The sequence below is a fragment of the Anabrus simplex genome, chromosome 1 (genome assembly GCF_040414725.1).
Source record: "Anabrus simplex isolate iqAnaSimp1 chromosome 1, ASM4041472v1, whole genome shotgun sequence".
NCBI classification, from domain to species: Eukaryota; Metazoa; Arthropoda; class Insecta; order Orthoptera; family Tettigoniidae; genus Anabrus; species Anabrus simplex.
In genome coordinates this window covers 188209244-188224135 of record NC_090265.1, presented here as the reverse complement: position 1 = coordinate 188224135, position 14892 = coordinate 188209244, and the positions used below count along the sequence as shown (strand labels likewise).

Genomic DNA, 14892 nt, shown 5'->3' with positions numbered 1-14892 from the left:
TTCACTGCAAGTAATGGTAGACAAGTTAATAGTTATACTGAATTTTTTTATTCATAATAGTAAAACTGTTGGTGCAGTATTCTGTTACTCAAATCAATCACAGGTATATTATAATAGATAAGGACTCTTCTATTTTTTTTAAAAAATACCGGGCGAGTTGTCCGTGCGGTTAGGGGCGCACAGCTGTGAGCTTGCATCCGGATAATAGTGGGTTCGAACCCCACTGTCGGCAGCCCTGTAGGTTGTTTTCCGTAGTTTCCCATTTTCACACCAGGTAAATGCTGAGACTGTATCTTTATTAAGGCCACGGCCGCTTCCTTCCCACTCCTAGAATACCCCACAGTAAAGTAATACAATCCGTATGGTAACTTTACCTATGCAATTATTGTCTTGTTACACGGTGAAAAGACAAACATCAAGCTTTTGTATTTTACTATTAAATCTAATAACTAAATAATCATTAAATAAATAGTAGTGATCGAAAATGCCTATAAAACTATCTCCGTCTATGCCAGTTTAAATTTATTAAAAAACTTATGTTGTGCATACTGAATTTCTACCGTATATCCCCATTATTCTTCCTCTCCTGAAATTTTCGATCGAGACTCTCAATAAGGAACTTTACCTTGGATAGTAATGAATTCGCTCATGATCACCAGGAAGAAACAAGAGAGACAGTATTCTCTTCCACTCAATTTATGTCTTCTTACATCGGTTCAAGCTTTAAATGCACTCCAATGGATACAATAATTGCCTTTCAGCTTCGCTCTAGGTTTTCAAATTTAACTATACAGAATATTTCATTTAGAACCTTTAGCAAAATGAAAGGTCCGGTGGTGAAATGACATATCACCACCACCGGATGCCCACGGCACTTAACGACCTAAGACTTTTCAAAGAGCCTGTGTAAACAAAAAACCACGTGCTGGCTCACACGAGCTCACGAACAGCATAGATCCGCAAATTTGACTTCAAAGAAAACAATTGAGAGATATCTTAGCATTCTCATATTATGACATTGGGTGTACAAGCATAGACTAATGTAAAATTTAGAGAAAAATAAGGGGTTTGAATGGATATTTTTCATCCCTCTCTGCCGTAAAATAGAGAAGAAACGCATATAATTCTTCAAGGCTTGTGTATCGCATAGGGATATACCACCGCACAGCAGTTTTTAAATAGTTATCTTTATTAATGGATTTCTTTGGTTAAACGGAGCGTTGTGACTGGTACTTTATTTAGCCCTATACCGGCAATATTCATTCGAGAGCAGGTCGAGCGAGTTTAAGACTGAAAGCGCTGAAGATGGCGGACATAACAAACTATATTCGATTTATATATTTTATTGTTTTGTACAAATGGATGATAATATATCCTGTTGCTGCTGAAAACCATAGAGGTTAAAGCTATTTTCTCATAAATGCATTATTATTTTTATTTCTCTATGTTATATATGTATTGTATAGTACAGTTATAACCTTAACAAGCTTGACATGGGATTGAAAACATCATCGGATTTTTGTTTATTTTTCTAATACTATAATACTTATATTCAAAACTGTTTGGAAGTCTGTAATAACTATGCGCATTTCGCTTGAACTGAATGTATTTGCTTGTTTTAGTTCACTACATGGAGCCGGGATTACGGATTCCTGTGAGGTGTGATAGGTTTGAGATTTTCTGCTTCAGAGGCCATTCGAAACATATAGCGCGGTTTTTCGAAACGGTCTTGGTAAGTTCGTTACATTTCTTCCTCTAATAACATTGAGTTGCCTCTTTGGTACCGATTGACCACCTTTAATTGGTATGGCATTTTCTTATCCCTTGGCTGGTGATGGTAGTAAGCCCTTTGTTATAATCCTTCCTGTTCCTGATAACTAGAGGCATGTTTTTTTTTCGCATTAATTTCTGCACGATTTCGCGAGAAGGATACTAATTTTCGCGATAGGCTATAGATATTGCCTATTACTTTAATTTTGCTGTAATAAAATTCTAAAATTAATCATTAAAGGTTTCATTATTGTGGTTCTTAATTATTTACATGAATGGTAGATGTATAAGTTACTACTATATAGTTCAGTTCTTATGAGTTTCGACTTGACATTTGAGCGCTGCCTTTCGGCAGCCAATCGCTCCGATAGAGCGCGTTAGACTCGATTTCCGGTTACCAATGTTGTCCATCTGTTGTTTACTGTAACCATGTGCTATCAGTTGCGTTTTGTATTGTGCTCAGTTCTTTTCGGGGTCCTTGTCAGTTCACTCAGTCATTCTTGACAAAGCACCAACAATGGATGCTAGAAATAATGAGTTTTTTGAGTTGTTGAAGGAGCACAATATTTCAGTTCGCAATAATAAAGTTTTATTGCAGCCAATGGCCATATGTAGATTTTCTATTCTTTACTATATTCATGTAAGAACTTTTCTCTTTTGCTACACTTATTGAAGTGGTATCGTTCACATATTTTCTCACACAGTTTGCACAAGCATTCGTCGCTTGGATCGTGATATATCTCTTTTACGCATAGCTTATGATGGAAACCATGTACAGCCAGCCTGTTGATAGCACTGCGCATGTTCTTATTTGGGCCCATCCAGTCTCTGTTTGTCATAGCATCCGTCACGTAGAACTCCGTCCAGATTTCTTCTCTTTTGCTTAACCTCAGATTTAGGTGAACAGTGGCTTGGGGTGTCGATGGCACAGAAAGATATCTAAGGTCCTCGATAAGGAAAGGCTCCTGAGCTAGTTCATAAGCTAGTCTAGATGGAGATGTCTTAGAAATACCTAATATTCTTTTCAGAAAGGTAGCTTTGACATGTGGAAGGGGGATATCTTGTAAAACAAAACAAGCCCTGATACCCAGTTTATGTGGTGGATAAAATAGCCAGGAGGCGTGGGCAAAAAGTTGTTCCCCACTCAGAAATGAGTGGTGTATTCCCTTTATGTAATTTTTTCCTTCCTTAGGAGAAATTGAATCTATTGGCAACGCAAGCTCTTGTAGATGGTGAGTAGAAGTTTCACTTCATTTTCTCGCGTTTTATCTGTTCGAGCATTGATCTATTTTTATCATATAGCCTTATCTTAAATATGTTATGCATTATTGTTATTCTTATGTGAGTAATGCATGTTGCTACAAACAGTATTGATTTTGGACTTATATTCGAGCATATACATTTCTGTTCGTGTTATGTGTTTTGAATCAGCTGTTTGTACTCGTAATAATTTGGTACCAATGTCTGTCTTCTGGTTAACTGTCGAGTCAAAACTAATAGAAATGGAACTATAGTTGCAATTCACTCAGTCATTCTTGACAAAGCACCAACAATGGAGTTTAGAAATAATGAGTTGATTGAGTGGTTGAAGGAGCACAATATTTCAGTTCACAATGACATGTGGAAGTGGGGGTGATCTTATGCATCTTGTGAAACAAAACAAGCCCTAGTATCCAGTTTACGTGGTGGATGAAACAGAACTATAGTTGCATTTCTATGAGTTTCGACTTGACAGTTAAGTCGGGCATTGGTGCCTAATTATTATGAGGAGAAACAGCTGATTTATGACACAGCACGAACGGAAATGTATAATTATACATACATACATACATACATACATACATTATCATTATAGACTGTTATGCCTTTCAGCGTTCAGTCTGCAAGCCTCTGAGAATTATCAAACATCGCCACAATCCTCGATTTGCAACTAGTGTTGTGGCCTCATTTAGTTCTATACCTCTTATTTTTAAATCGTTAGAAACCGAGTCTAACCATTGTCGTCTTGGTCTCCCTCTACTTCTCTTACCCTCCATAACAGAGTCCATTATTCTCCTAGGTAACCTATCCTCCATTCGCCTCACATGACCCCACTACCAAAGCCGGTTTAGGCGTACAGCTTCATCCATAGAGTTCATTCCTAAATTAGCCTTTATCTCCTCATTCCGAGTACCCTCCTGCCATTGTTCCCACCTGTTTGTACCAACAATCATTCTTGCTACTTTCATGTCTGTTACTTCTAACTTATGAATAAGATATCCTGAGTCCACCCATCTTTCGCTCCCGTAAAGCAAAGTTGGTCTGAAAACAGACCGATGTAAAGATAGTTTCGTCTGGGAGCTCACTTCCTTCTTACAGAATACTGTTGATCGCAACTGCAAACTCACTGAATTAGCTTCACTACACCTTGATTCAATCTCACTTACTATATTACCATCCTGGGAGAACACACAACCTAAATACTTGAACTTATCGACCTGTTCTAGCTTTGTATCACCAATCTGACATTCAATTCTGTTGAATTTCTTACCTACTGACATCAGTTTAGTCTTCGAGAGGCTAATTTTCATACCATACTCATTGCACCTATTTTCAAGTTCCAAGATATTAGACTGCAGGCTTTCGGCACAGTCTGCCATTAAGACCAAGTCGTCAGCATAGGCCAAACTGCTTACTACATTTCCACCTAACTGAATCCCTCCCTGCCATTTTATACCTTTCAGCAGATGATCCATGTAAACTGCGAACAGCAAAGGCGAAAGATTACAGCCTTGTCTAACCCCCTGTAAGTACCCTGAACCAAGAACTCATTCTACCATCAATTCTCACTGAAGCCCAATTGTCAACATAAATGCTTTTGATTGATTTTAATAATCTACCTTTAATTCCATAGTCCCCCAGTGTGGCGAACATCTTTTCCCTTGGTACCCTGTCATATGCTTTCTCTAGATCTACGAAACACAAACACAACTGCCTATTCCTCTCGTAGCTTTTTTCAATTACCTGGCGCATACTGAAAATCTGATCCTGACAGCCTCTCTGTGGTCTGAAACCACACTGGTTTTCATCCAACTTCCTCTCAACGACTGATAGCACCCTCCCTTCCAAGATGCCAGTGAATACTTTGCCTGGTATACTAATCAATGAGATACCTCGATAGTTGTTGCAATCCTTCGCAATCCTTCCTGTTCTCGAATATAATTCCAGAATCAATTATTTGTAGCAACATGCATAACTCATATACTGGTAAGATTAAAAATAACACATAACATATTTAGGATATGGCTATAAGATAAAAAAAAGATCAGTCCTCGAACAGATAAAACATGAGAAAATTAAATTAAATTTCTACTCGCTCTCTACAAGATGGTTGCTAATCGATTCAATTTCTCCTAATGAAAGGAAAAATCCTACAAAAGGGAATACACCACTCATTTTGGAGTCACTACCGGCGTTGTCATCGTCTGTTGAGGTTTCACTCTCGCTTGACCGTAATGAGATAATGTTTTCAACATAATTGTCTGTGATACTTCCCTCTCCCAAGTTTCACTTATCTCGGATTGTGTCTCACAACCTTGCTCCTGTCTTCTGCACTTACACGGCGTACTACTTCCCAAAATAGTCTTTCAACTTCCAAAAATGTGAAGAGTCGGTTATTTGCAGCTGCATAATCCTTCACTTGGGCCCAAATTGGTTCTGTGCTGTTAAAATTGCTATGATATGGTGGAGTGCTAACTTTATGCCCATGCCTCCTGGCTATTTCATCCACCATGTAAACTGGGTACTAGGGCTTGTTTTGTTTCACAAGATGCACGAGATCTCTCCTTCCTCATGTCATCGTGAACCGAAAATTGTGCTTCTTCAACCACTCAATCAACTTATTATTTCTAGCCGTCATTGTTGGTGCTTTGTCAAGAATGACCAAGTGAACTGACAAGCACCAAGCATAATATAACTCACAGCTGATAGCACATGGTAAACAAAGTTCGAAAACACTGATAACCGGAATTCGAATCTAACGCACTCTTTGGAGCGATCAGCTGCCTATGATTGACTGTTTATTAATTCTCTTAGCCTCCGCCAAAAGGCAGCACTCAAATGACAAGTCAAATCTCATAAGAACTGAACTATAAACATCCAATATTATTTTTTTATATTCCTAAATATGATTACATAACACATTTTCATTGGGCCATCCTACCCTTGCTTTACTTCGTGAAAGATAACATAGCACATGTTACAATGGAGCTCTCTTTCATTAGTCGTCTCCTGTTGTTGACTGTGAAATTATACATCAAAAATAATTTCCCCCTGCATCAATCCAAATAGACTTTAAGACAGCATTTGCAGAGTTCAGGTGCAGTTTCAATGCTTGCAGTGACCGAGTTATTTCAACCTGTTGACTGGCTGCTTTTTTTTTCTTTTTTTTACTTGGACGGGTGCTGCTGTAAGACTTGCTCAGTCAGAAACTCCCTTATCAGTGCTACTGCGCATGCGTGGCTAGCGGGGTATATAAGCTCATGGAAGCTGCTGCTTGCTTATTCGCAGCGGAGCAATGCCACGTTATAGACGTGTACGATATTAAATGTAAAGGTCTCCTCGACCTGTATGAAGAAAAGTATAATTCATATTGATAGTTTTGCTAATGGCAATGGCTATCATGCATTTGAGTTATATAAGCCAGAAGATTCTGGTGTATTACTAGGTTGGAGATTGAACATGTGTGTTTACAACGTACGTGACAAAGGCAAAGCATGTATGAATATTTATATGTGTGTATTTCTAGATGCTATTCCTACAATTGATCAGCAATAATAGCAACTGTTTTAACATTTTAAAGATGATAATTTTTGTGCTTTTTCACTTATTGCCGAAATGTTTGTATAATGTGATTGATTTACATTAGCTGGATGAAATAAATCATTCAAAAGTCCAAATAGCATGTTAGCATCATTTGGGGACATCTGCTTTTCAATTTTGTTTGCAATTAAAATACTAACATTTTGCAAGAGGAGAGCCGATTCACTTTTTAACGAGTCACTAAATCCCTCAATCATCTTGCTATCTAGTTCACCAATTAGGCTACATTCATCCTATCCTTCAGTTCTGTTAGTTTTGAAAGCAGCAAATGAGAATATGGATAATTAGACCCTTCTAATTCCAAAACAATGTCTGCAATAAACTTACAATTTTCAAAAACAAATGCTGCTTGGAAATTTACCAGGTTGCAAAATCTGGCATTTTCCATTTCTGCCAACCAGTTTACCACGGGTTGTTTGAAAAATGAGTGGAGGATATCTAAATTTGTATGTTTGTAACTGGCAGCATCTACTCAACACACACAGGCTCGGGATACAATGAAATTGACATATCTAGGAAGTTTTTGTCTAGATATGAATGGAACAAGTGTTTGATTTTCCTTCACATATGAAAACAGTTCTCTGTTTTTCGACACAATGGCATTAAGCTTTTTCAAATTCTTTTGCAAGACAACACCGAACAAGCTGAATTTATGAGCCCAGTAAGTGATGTGAATTAAATATTCTCCCATAATTCCCTTCAGTAGTTCATAACATATAATATATATACGGGGCAGAATCAGTTATAACATATTTTACATTCTCATGGTTAATTTCAAAAGTATGCAAAGCATGCAGGATCGCTTGAAAACACAGTCTCCTGTTCGCGGCATCTAGAAATTCACATTCTAACAAAAATACTTCCTGCTCAGATATTAGAGCTTGAGTTTTGATGACTGCAAACACACAGTGGCCTGAAGAGTCAGTAATTTCTTCGCAGATTAGATCCTAGTCTGATTTCCCTTCTAAAGACTGTTTTATGATTGCTCGTATTTTGTTTGCACAACGTGGGATGTATTGTTTCCTTAGTTGGTTGGCTGTAGGAAGGTCTCCAGATCCGAACCAACCAATAGAAAAAAGAAAAATCAGTAAGTTTAATTGATAGATAGTACGTACCTGGTACATACATTTGAAGCCATTTCCAGACTGCAGGGTCGTTTATCTTATTCATGGGAATGTTGGCTTTGAGTTGTTTTGTGAATAAATTCTCTTTTCACTCTTAGCATTCTTTTGCTTATCTAATGAGAATTCTATTGTCTGCTTTTTAACTGGTTAATTTATGTTATAAATGTTCCTTATTTTTAAAGCAATGTTTTGAGACAATATCTTTTTTCTCCCACTCGATACGAACATCAGTAGACGTTATTAGGGATTTCCAAGAATATTAGTACTGTAGCATGAGGAGACAGGCTTAGATGGGATTACCAGCCACTCCGAGAACAACATTCCAAACATTTCGTTCCGCAAGAAGCCTGAAGTCAAAGTCGGCAATGTTTGTACTGAATTACTTAGAAAACAACTGGTCCTCCCTATACCCTTTCATTCTTTGGCATCATGCTTTAAAGAGACTTTCCGGAATATCAAAGATAACATATATTTCTGTCCTGTTGAGGAATCTTTGTTCTCTCTTCCCTTTCTCTTCATACATATAATCTTGGAATAAAATTTCAAGCTTGTTATTCTCTACTAATTTTGCTGTAATATCACTTTTACCACAAAATAAGTAAATTTCGGTTTAAAACGACCTTATCACTTTAATTGACAGAAATACATTATTTCCCTGACCAGAAACATATTATTCGTAAAGATATCGCAGAATCGCTTCCTGTCGTTTTTATCGTTAATGCGAAAAAAATCAGGCCTCTACTTATAACGTATGGCAAAATTCATGCTGGATTGTCGTATGTAAGTGGCGTCGCATTTGGCGGGTATACGCACAAGATTTTCTGCGATGAATGGAAATAATCACAAGTTTTCCACCATTAAGACATGGAAATCATCCAAACAGCCTAGACAATAAGGGAACATACTTTAACATCCTTGAAAATCTATATATACACCTTACCTGAAGGCACAGCCTTTAATGAAATTACAAGTGGGGGGTAACGAAAATATTATTTGACAAATTCACAAATATTAACACATATTTACAGAGAAACACATGTCAAACGAGCTACTTCCTGTCACTTCAACTAACCCCTCACCTCCACTTCACGTCACTAGTAAAAATCCAGGCAAGCGATAACTCGCACTCACTCAGACGACCACTTCACCTGACAACATCAACACCAGGGGCTGGAAGACAGGACGTTAGTCCTTGCTTTCATTACTTACCCAATTTATTGTTACAGCTGTTTGCAATCTCATCTTGTGTATTCTATTTAGATTTGGTAACTTCTTTTTAAAGATTCACATGAGATCAGCTATTACAATTCAAACTTTTCATAAAGTTCCATATTAACATCCAGTTTTAAAATGTAATGTAATACACAAGACTGGTAGTATATCAGACATAGACTTCTTCCAACACCTATTCAGTTCGCATCTAGCATAACATCTGTCTCGTCAAATAGTGTCACCTCTACCAATAACAACTTTTACCAAATTTAATTGAAGAACTTTTTAAGCAAACAAACTTTTTTACATAATGATATAGAAAATGTGTCACATTTATTGTAATTTGTGCTAATGATATATTTTTAATGTATATACATTATCCAGAACACGTCTCTACCAAGTGGTAAATACTTTTGATTCTAGCTGAAGTTGGCCACAGCAAGGCTGAAACAAGTACTAGTTTTTTAGATGACTCTAAAAATGGATGATATAATTAAGTATTGAATAGGTGAAACTTATAATACCAATATAAATGGTCCGTTATTGGACATTATAAATTTTCCAGCTAACTCATTCTTGGTTGCCAGCGTTTCGCCCTCGTGTGCTAGGGTGGGCTCATCAGTTGGTACCTAGCACACCTACCAATACGCTGGCTAGTGCATACCGTGGAGGCCACTGCATAGGCTAACTAGAGCCACCGGCAGTGCCAATGCACTAAGAGACTTTGTCTCATTATCAAAAATTGATGCCTGCTTGGCCATCAGATGATATAGATGTTGATTCCCATAGGGAATCTGAAATATTTGTCCTGAATGAGTAAATTTATAATACCAATATAAATGGTCCGTTATTGGACATTATAAATTTTCCAGCTAACTCATTCTTGGTTGCCAGCGTTTCGCCCTCGTGTGCTAGGGTGGGCTCATCAGTTGGTACCTAGCACACCTACCAATACGCTGGCTAGTGCATACCGTGGAGGCCACTGCATAGGCTAACTAGAGCCACCGGCAGTGCCAATGCACTAAGAGACTTTGTCTCATTATCAAAAATTGATGCCTGCTTGGCCATCAGATGATATAGATGTTGATTCCCATAGGGAATCTGAAATATTTGTCCTGAATGAGTAAATTTATAATACCAATATAAATGGTCCGTTATTGGACATTATAAATTTTCCAGCTAACTCATTCTTGGTTGCCAGCGTTTCGCCCTCGTGTGCTAGGGTGGGCTCATCAGTTGGTACCTAGCACACCTACCAATACGCTGGCTAGTGCATACCGTGGAGGCCACTGCATAGGCTACCTAGAGCCACCGGCAGTGCCAATGCACTAAGAGAATTTGTCTCATTATCAAAAATTGATGCCTGCTTGGCCATCAGATGATATAGATGTTGATTCCCATAGGGAATCTGAAATATTTGTCCTGAATGAGTAAATTTATAATACCAATATAAATAGTCCGTTATTGGACATTATAAATTTTCCAGCTAACTCATTCTTGGTTGCCAGCGTTTCGCCCTCGTGTGCTAGGGTGGGCTCATCAGTTGGTACCTAGCACACCTACCAATACGCTGGCTAGTGCATACCGTGGAGGCCACTGCATAGGCTAACTAGAGCCACTGGCAGTGCCAATGCACTAAGAGACTTTGTCTCATTATCAAAAATTGATGCCTGCTTGGCCATCAGATGATATAGATGTTGATTCCCATAGGGAATCTGAAATATTTGTCCTGAATGAGTAAATTTATAATACCAATATAAATGGTCCGTTATTGGACATTATAAATTTTCCAGCTAACTCATTCTTGGTTGCCAGCGTTTCGCCCTCGTGTGCTAGGGTGGGCTCATCAGTTGGTACCTAGCACACCTACCAATACGCTGGCTAGTGCATACCGTGGAGGCCACTGCATAGGCTAACTAGAGCCACCGGCAGTGCCAATGCACTAAGAGACTTTGTCTCATTATCAAAAATTGATGCCTGCTTGGCCATCAGATGATATAGATGTTGATTCCCATAGGGAATCTGAAATATTTGTCCTGAATGAGTAAATTTATAATACCAATATAAATGGTCCGTTATTGGACATTATAAATTTTCCAGCTAACTCATTCTTGGTTGCCAGCGTTTCGCCCTCGTGTGCTAGGGTGGGCTCATCAGTTGGTACCTAGCACACCTACCAATACGCTGGCTAGTGCATACCGTGGAGGCCACTGCATAGGCTAACTAGAGCCACCGGCAGTGCCAATGCACTAAGAGACTTTGTCTCATTATCAAAAATTGATGCCTGCTTGGCCATCAGATGATATAGATGTTGATTCCCATAGGGAATCTGAAATATTTGTCCTGAATGAGTAAATTTATAATACCAATATAAATGGTCCGTTATTGGACATTATAAATTTTCCAGCTAACTCATTCTTGGTTGCCAGCGTTTCGCCCTCGTGTGCTAGGGTGGGCTCATCAGTTGGTACCTAGCACACCTACCAATACGCTGGCTAGTGCATACCGTGGAGGCCACTGCATAGGCTAACTAGAGCCACCGGCAGTGCCAATGCACTAAGAGACTTTGTCTCATTATCAAAAATTGATGCCTGCTTGGCCATCAGATGATATAGATGTTGATTCCCATAGGGAATCTGAAATATTTGTCCTGAATGAGTAAATTTATAATACCAATATAAATGGTCCGTTATTGGACATTATAAATTTTCCAGCTAACTCATTCTTGGTTGCCAGCGTTTCGCCCTCGTGTGCTAGGGTGGGCTCATCAGTTGGTACCTAGCACACCTACCAATACGCTGGCTAGTGCATACCGTGGAGGCCACTGCATAGGCTAACTAGAGCCACCGGCAATGCCAATGCACTAAGAGAATTTGTCTCATTATCAAAAATTGATGCCTGCTTGGCCATCAGATGATATAGATGTTGATTCCCATAGGGAATCTGAAATATTTGTCCTGAATGAGTAAATTTATAATACCAATATAAATAGTCCGTTATTGGACATTATAAATTTTCCAGCTAACTCATTCTTGGTTGCCAGCGTTTCGCCCTCGTGTGCTAGGGTGGGCTCATCAGTTGGTACCTAGCACACCTACCAATACGCTGGCTAGTGCATACCGTGGAGCCCACTGCATAGGCTAACTAGAGCCACCGGCAGTGCCAATGCACTAAGAGACTTTGTCTCATTATCAAAAATTGATGCCTGCTTGGCCATCAGATGATATAGATGTTGATTCCCATAGGGAATCTGAAATATTTGTCCTGAATGAGTAAATTTATAATACCAATATAAATGGTCCGTTATTGGACATTATAAATTTTCCAGCTAACGCATTCTTGGTTGCCAGCGTTTCGCCCTCGTGTGCTAGGGTGGGCTCATCAGTTGGTACCTAGCACACCTACCAATACGCTGGCTAGTGCATACCGTGGAGGCCACTGCATAGGCTAACTAGAGCCACCGGCAGTGCCAATGCACTAAGAGACTTTGTCTCATTATCAAAAATTGATGCCTGCTTGGCCATCAGATGATATAGATGTTGATTCCCATAGGGAATCTGAAATATTTGTCCTGAATGAGTAAATTTATAATACCAATATAAATGGTCCGTTATTGGACATTATAAATTTTCCAGCTAACTCATTCTTGGTTGCCAGCGTTTCGCCCTCGTGTGCTAGGGTGGGCTCATCAGTTGGTACCTAGCACACCTACCAATACGCTGGCTAGTGCATACCGTGGAGGCCACTGCATAGGCTAACTAGAGCCACCGGCAGTGCCAATGCACTAAGAGACTTTGTCTCATTATCAAAAATTGATGCCTGCTTGGCCATCAGATGATATAGATGTTGATTCCCATAGGGAATCTGAAATATTTGTCCTGAATGAGTAAATTTATAATACCAATATAAATGGTCCGTTATTGGACATTATAAATTTTCCAGCTAACTCATTCTTGGTTGCCAGCGTTTCGCCCTCGTGTGCTAGGGTGGGCTCATCAGTTGGTACCTAGCACACCTACCAATACGCTGGCTAGTGCATACCGTGGAGGCCACTGCATAGGCTAACTAGAGCCACCGGCAGTGCCAATGCACTAAGAGACTTTGTCTCATTATCAAAAATTGATGCCTGCTTGGCCATCAGATGATATAGATGTTGATTCCCATAGGGAATCTGAAATATTTGTCCTGAATGAGTAAATTTATAATACCAATATAAATAGTCCGTTATTGGACATTATAAATTTTCCAGCTAACTCATTCTTGGTTGCCAGCGTTTCGCCCTCGTGTGCTAGGGTGGGCTCGTCAGTTGGTACCTAGCACACCTACCAATACGCTGGCTAGTGCATACCGTGGAGGCCACTGCATAGGCTAACTAGAGCCACCGGCAGTGCCAATGCACTAAGAGACTTTGTCTCATTATTATCAAAAATTGATGCCTGCTTGGCCATCAGATGATATAGATGTTGATTCCCATAGGGAATCTGAAATATTTGTCCTGAATGAGTAAATTTATAATACCAATATAAATGGTCCGTTATTGGACATTATAAATTTTCCAGCTAACTCATTCTTGGTTGCCAGCGTTTCGCCCTCGTGTGCTTGGGTGGGCTCATCAGTTGGTACCTAGCACACCTACCAATACGCTGGCTAGTGCATACCGTGGAGGCCACTGCATAGGCTAACTAGAGCCACCGGCAGTGCCAATGCACTAAGAGACTTTGTCTCATTATCAAAAATTGATGCCTGCTTGGCCATCGGATGATATAGATGTTGATTCCCATAGGGAATCTGAAATATTTGTCCTGAATGAGTAAATTTATAATACCAATATAAATGGTCCGTTATTGGACATTATAAATTTTCCTGCATACCGTGGCCTCCACGGTATGCACTAGTCAGCGTATTGGTAGGTGTGCTAGGTACCAACTGATGAGCCCACCCTAGCACACGAGGGCGAAACGCTGGCAACCAAGAATGAGTTAGCTGAAAAATTTATAATGTCCAATAACGGACCATTTATATTGGTATTATAAATTTACTCATTCAGGACAAATATTTCAGATTCCCTATGGGAATCAACATCTATATCATCTGATGGCCAAGCAGGCATCAATTTTTGATAATGAGACAAAGTCTCTTAGTGCATTGGCACTGCCGGTGGCTTCAGTAGCCTACGCAGTGGCCTCCACCGTATGCACTAGCCAGCGTATTGGTAGGTGTGCTAGGTACCAACTGATGAGCCCACCCTAGCACACGAGGGCGAAACGCTGGCAACCAAGAATGAGTTAGCTGGAAAATTTATAATGTCCAATAACGGACCATTTATATTGGTATTATAAATTTACTCATTCAGGACAAATATTTCAGATTCCCTATGGGAATCAACATCTATATCATCTGATGGCCAAGCAGGCATCAATTTTTGATAATGAGACAAAGTCTCTTAGTGCATTGGCACTGCCGGTGGCTCTAGTTAGCCTATGCAGTGGCCTCCACGGTATGCACTAGCCAGCGTATTGGTAGGTGTGCTAGGTACCAACTGATGAGCCCACCCTAGCACACGAGGGCGAAACGCTGGCAACCAAGAATGAGTTAGCTGGAAAATTTATAATGTCCAATAACGGACCATTTATATTGGTATTATAAATTTACTCATTCAGGACAAATATTTCAGATTCCCTATGGGAATCAACATCTATATCATCTGATGGCCAAGCAGGCATCAATTTTTGATAATAATGAGACAAAGTCTCTTAGTGCATTGGCACTGCCGGTGGCTCTAGTTAGCCTATGCAGTGGCCTCCACGGTATGCACTAGCCAGCGTATTGGTAGGTGTGCTAGGTACCAACTGATGAGCCCACCCTAGCACACGAGGGCGAAACGCTGGCAACCAAGAATGAGTTAGCTGGAAAATTTATAATGTCC

The 14892-nt window shown here is 39.5% G+C and overlaps 2 protein-coding genes across 3 annotated transcripts in view; one reads left to right on the top strand and one right to left on the bottom strand.

Annotated features, from left to right (window-relative positions):
* LOC136863836 (tubulin epsilon chain) overlaps positions 1-921 on the bottom strand; it is a 168447-nt gene extending 167526 nt beyond the window's left edge. For both annotated transcript variants that reach the window (XM_067140174.2, XM_067140180.2), the window contains exon 1: positions 626-921. In XM_067140174.2, the coding sequence (XP_066996275.2) occupies positions 626-650 (25 nt within the window). In that variant the 5' untranslated portion in view covers positions 651-921. The remainder of the gene's footprint in view (positions 1-625) is intronic.
* A 349-nt stretch (positions 922-1270) lies between these two features.
* Positions 1271-14892, top strand: part of Nemp (Nuclear envelope integral membrane protein) — a 163404-nt gene continuing 149782 nt past the window's right edge. The window contains exons 1-2 of the mRNA XM_067158098.2: positions 1271-1399; positions 1623-1732. Of these exons, the coding sequence (XP_067014199.1) occupies positions 1306-1399; positions 1623-1732 (204 nt within the window). The 5' untranslated portion in view covers positions 1271-1305. The remainder of the gene's footprint in view (positions 1400-1622; positions 1733-14892) is intronic.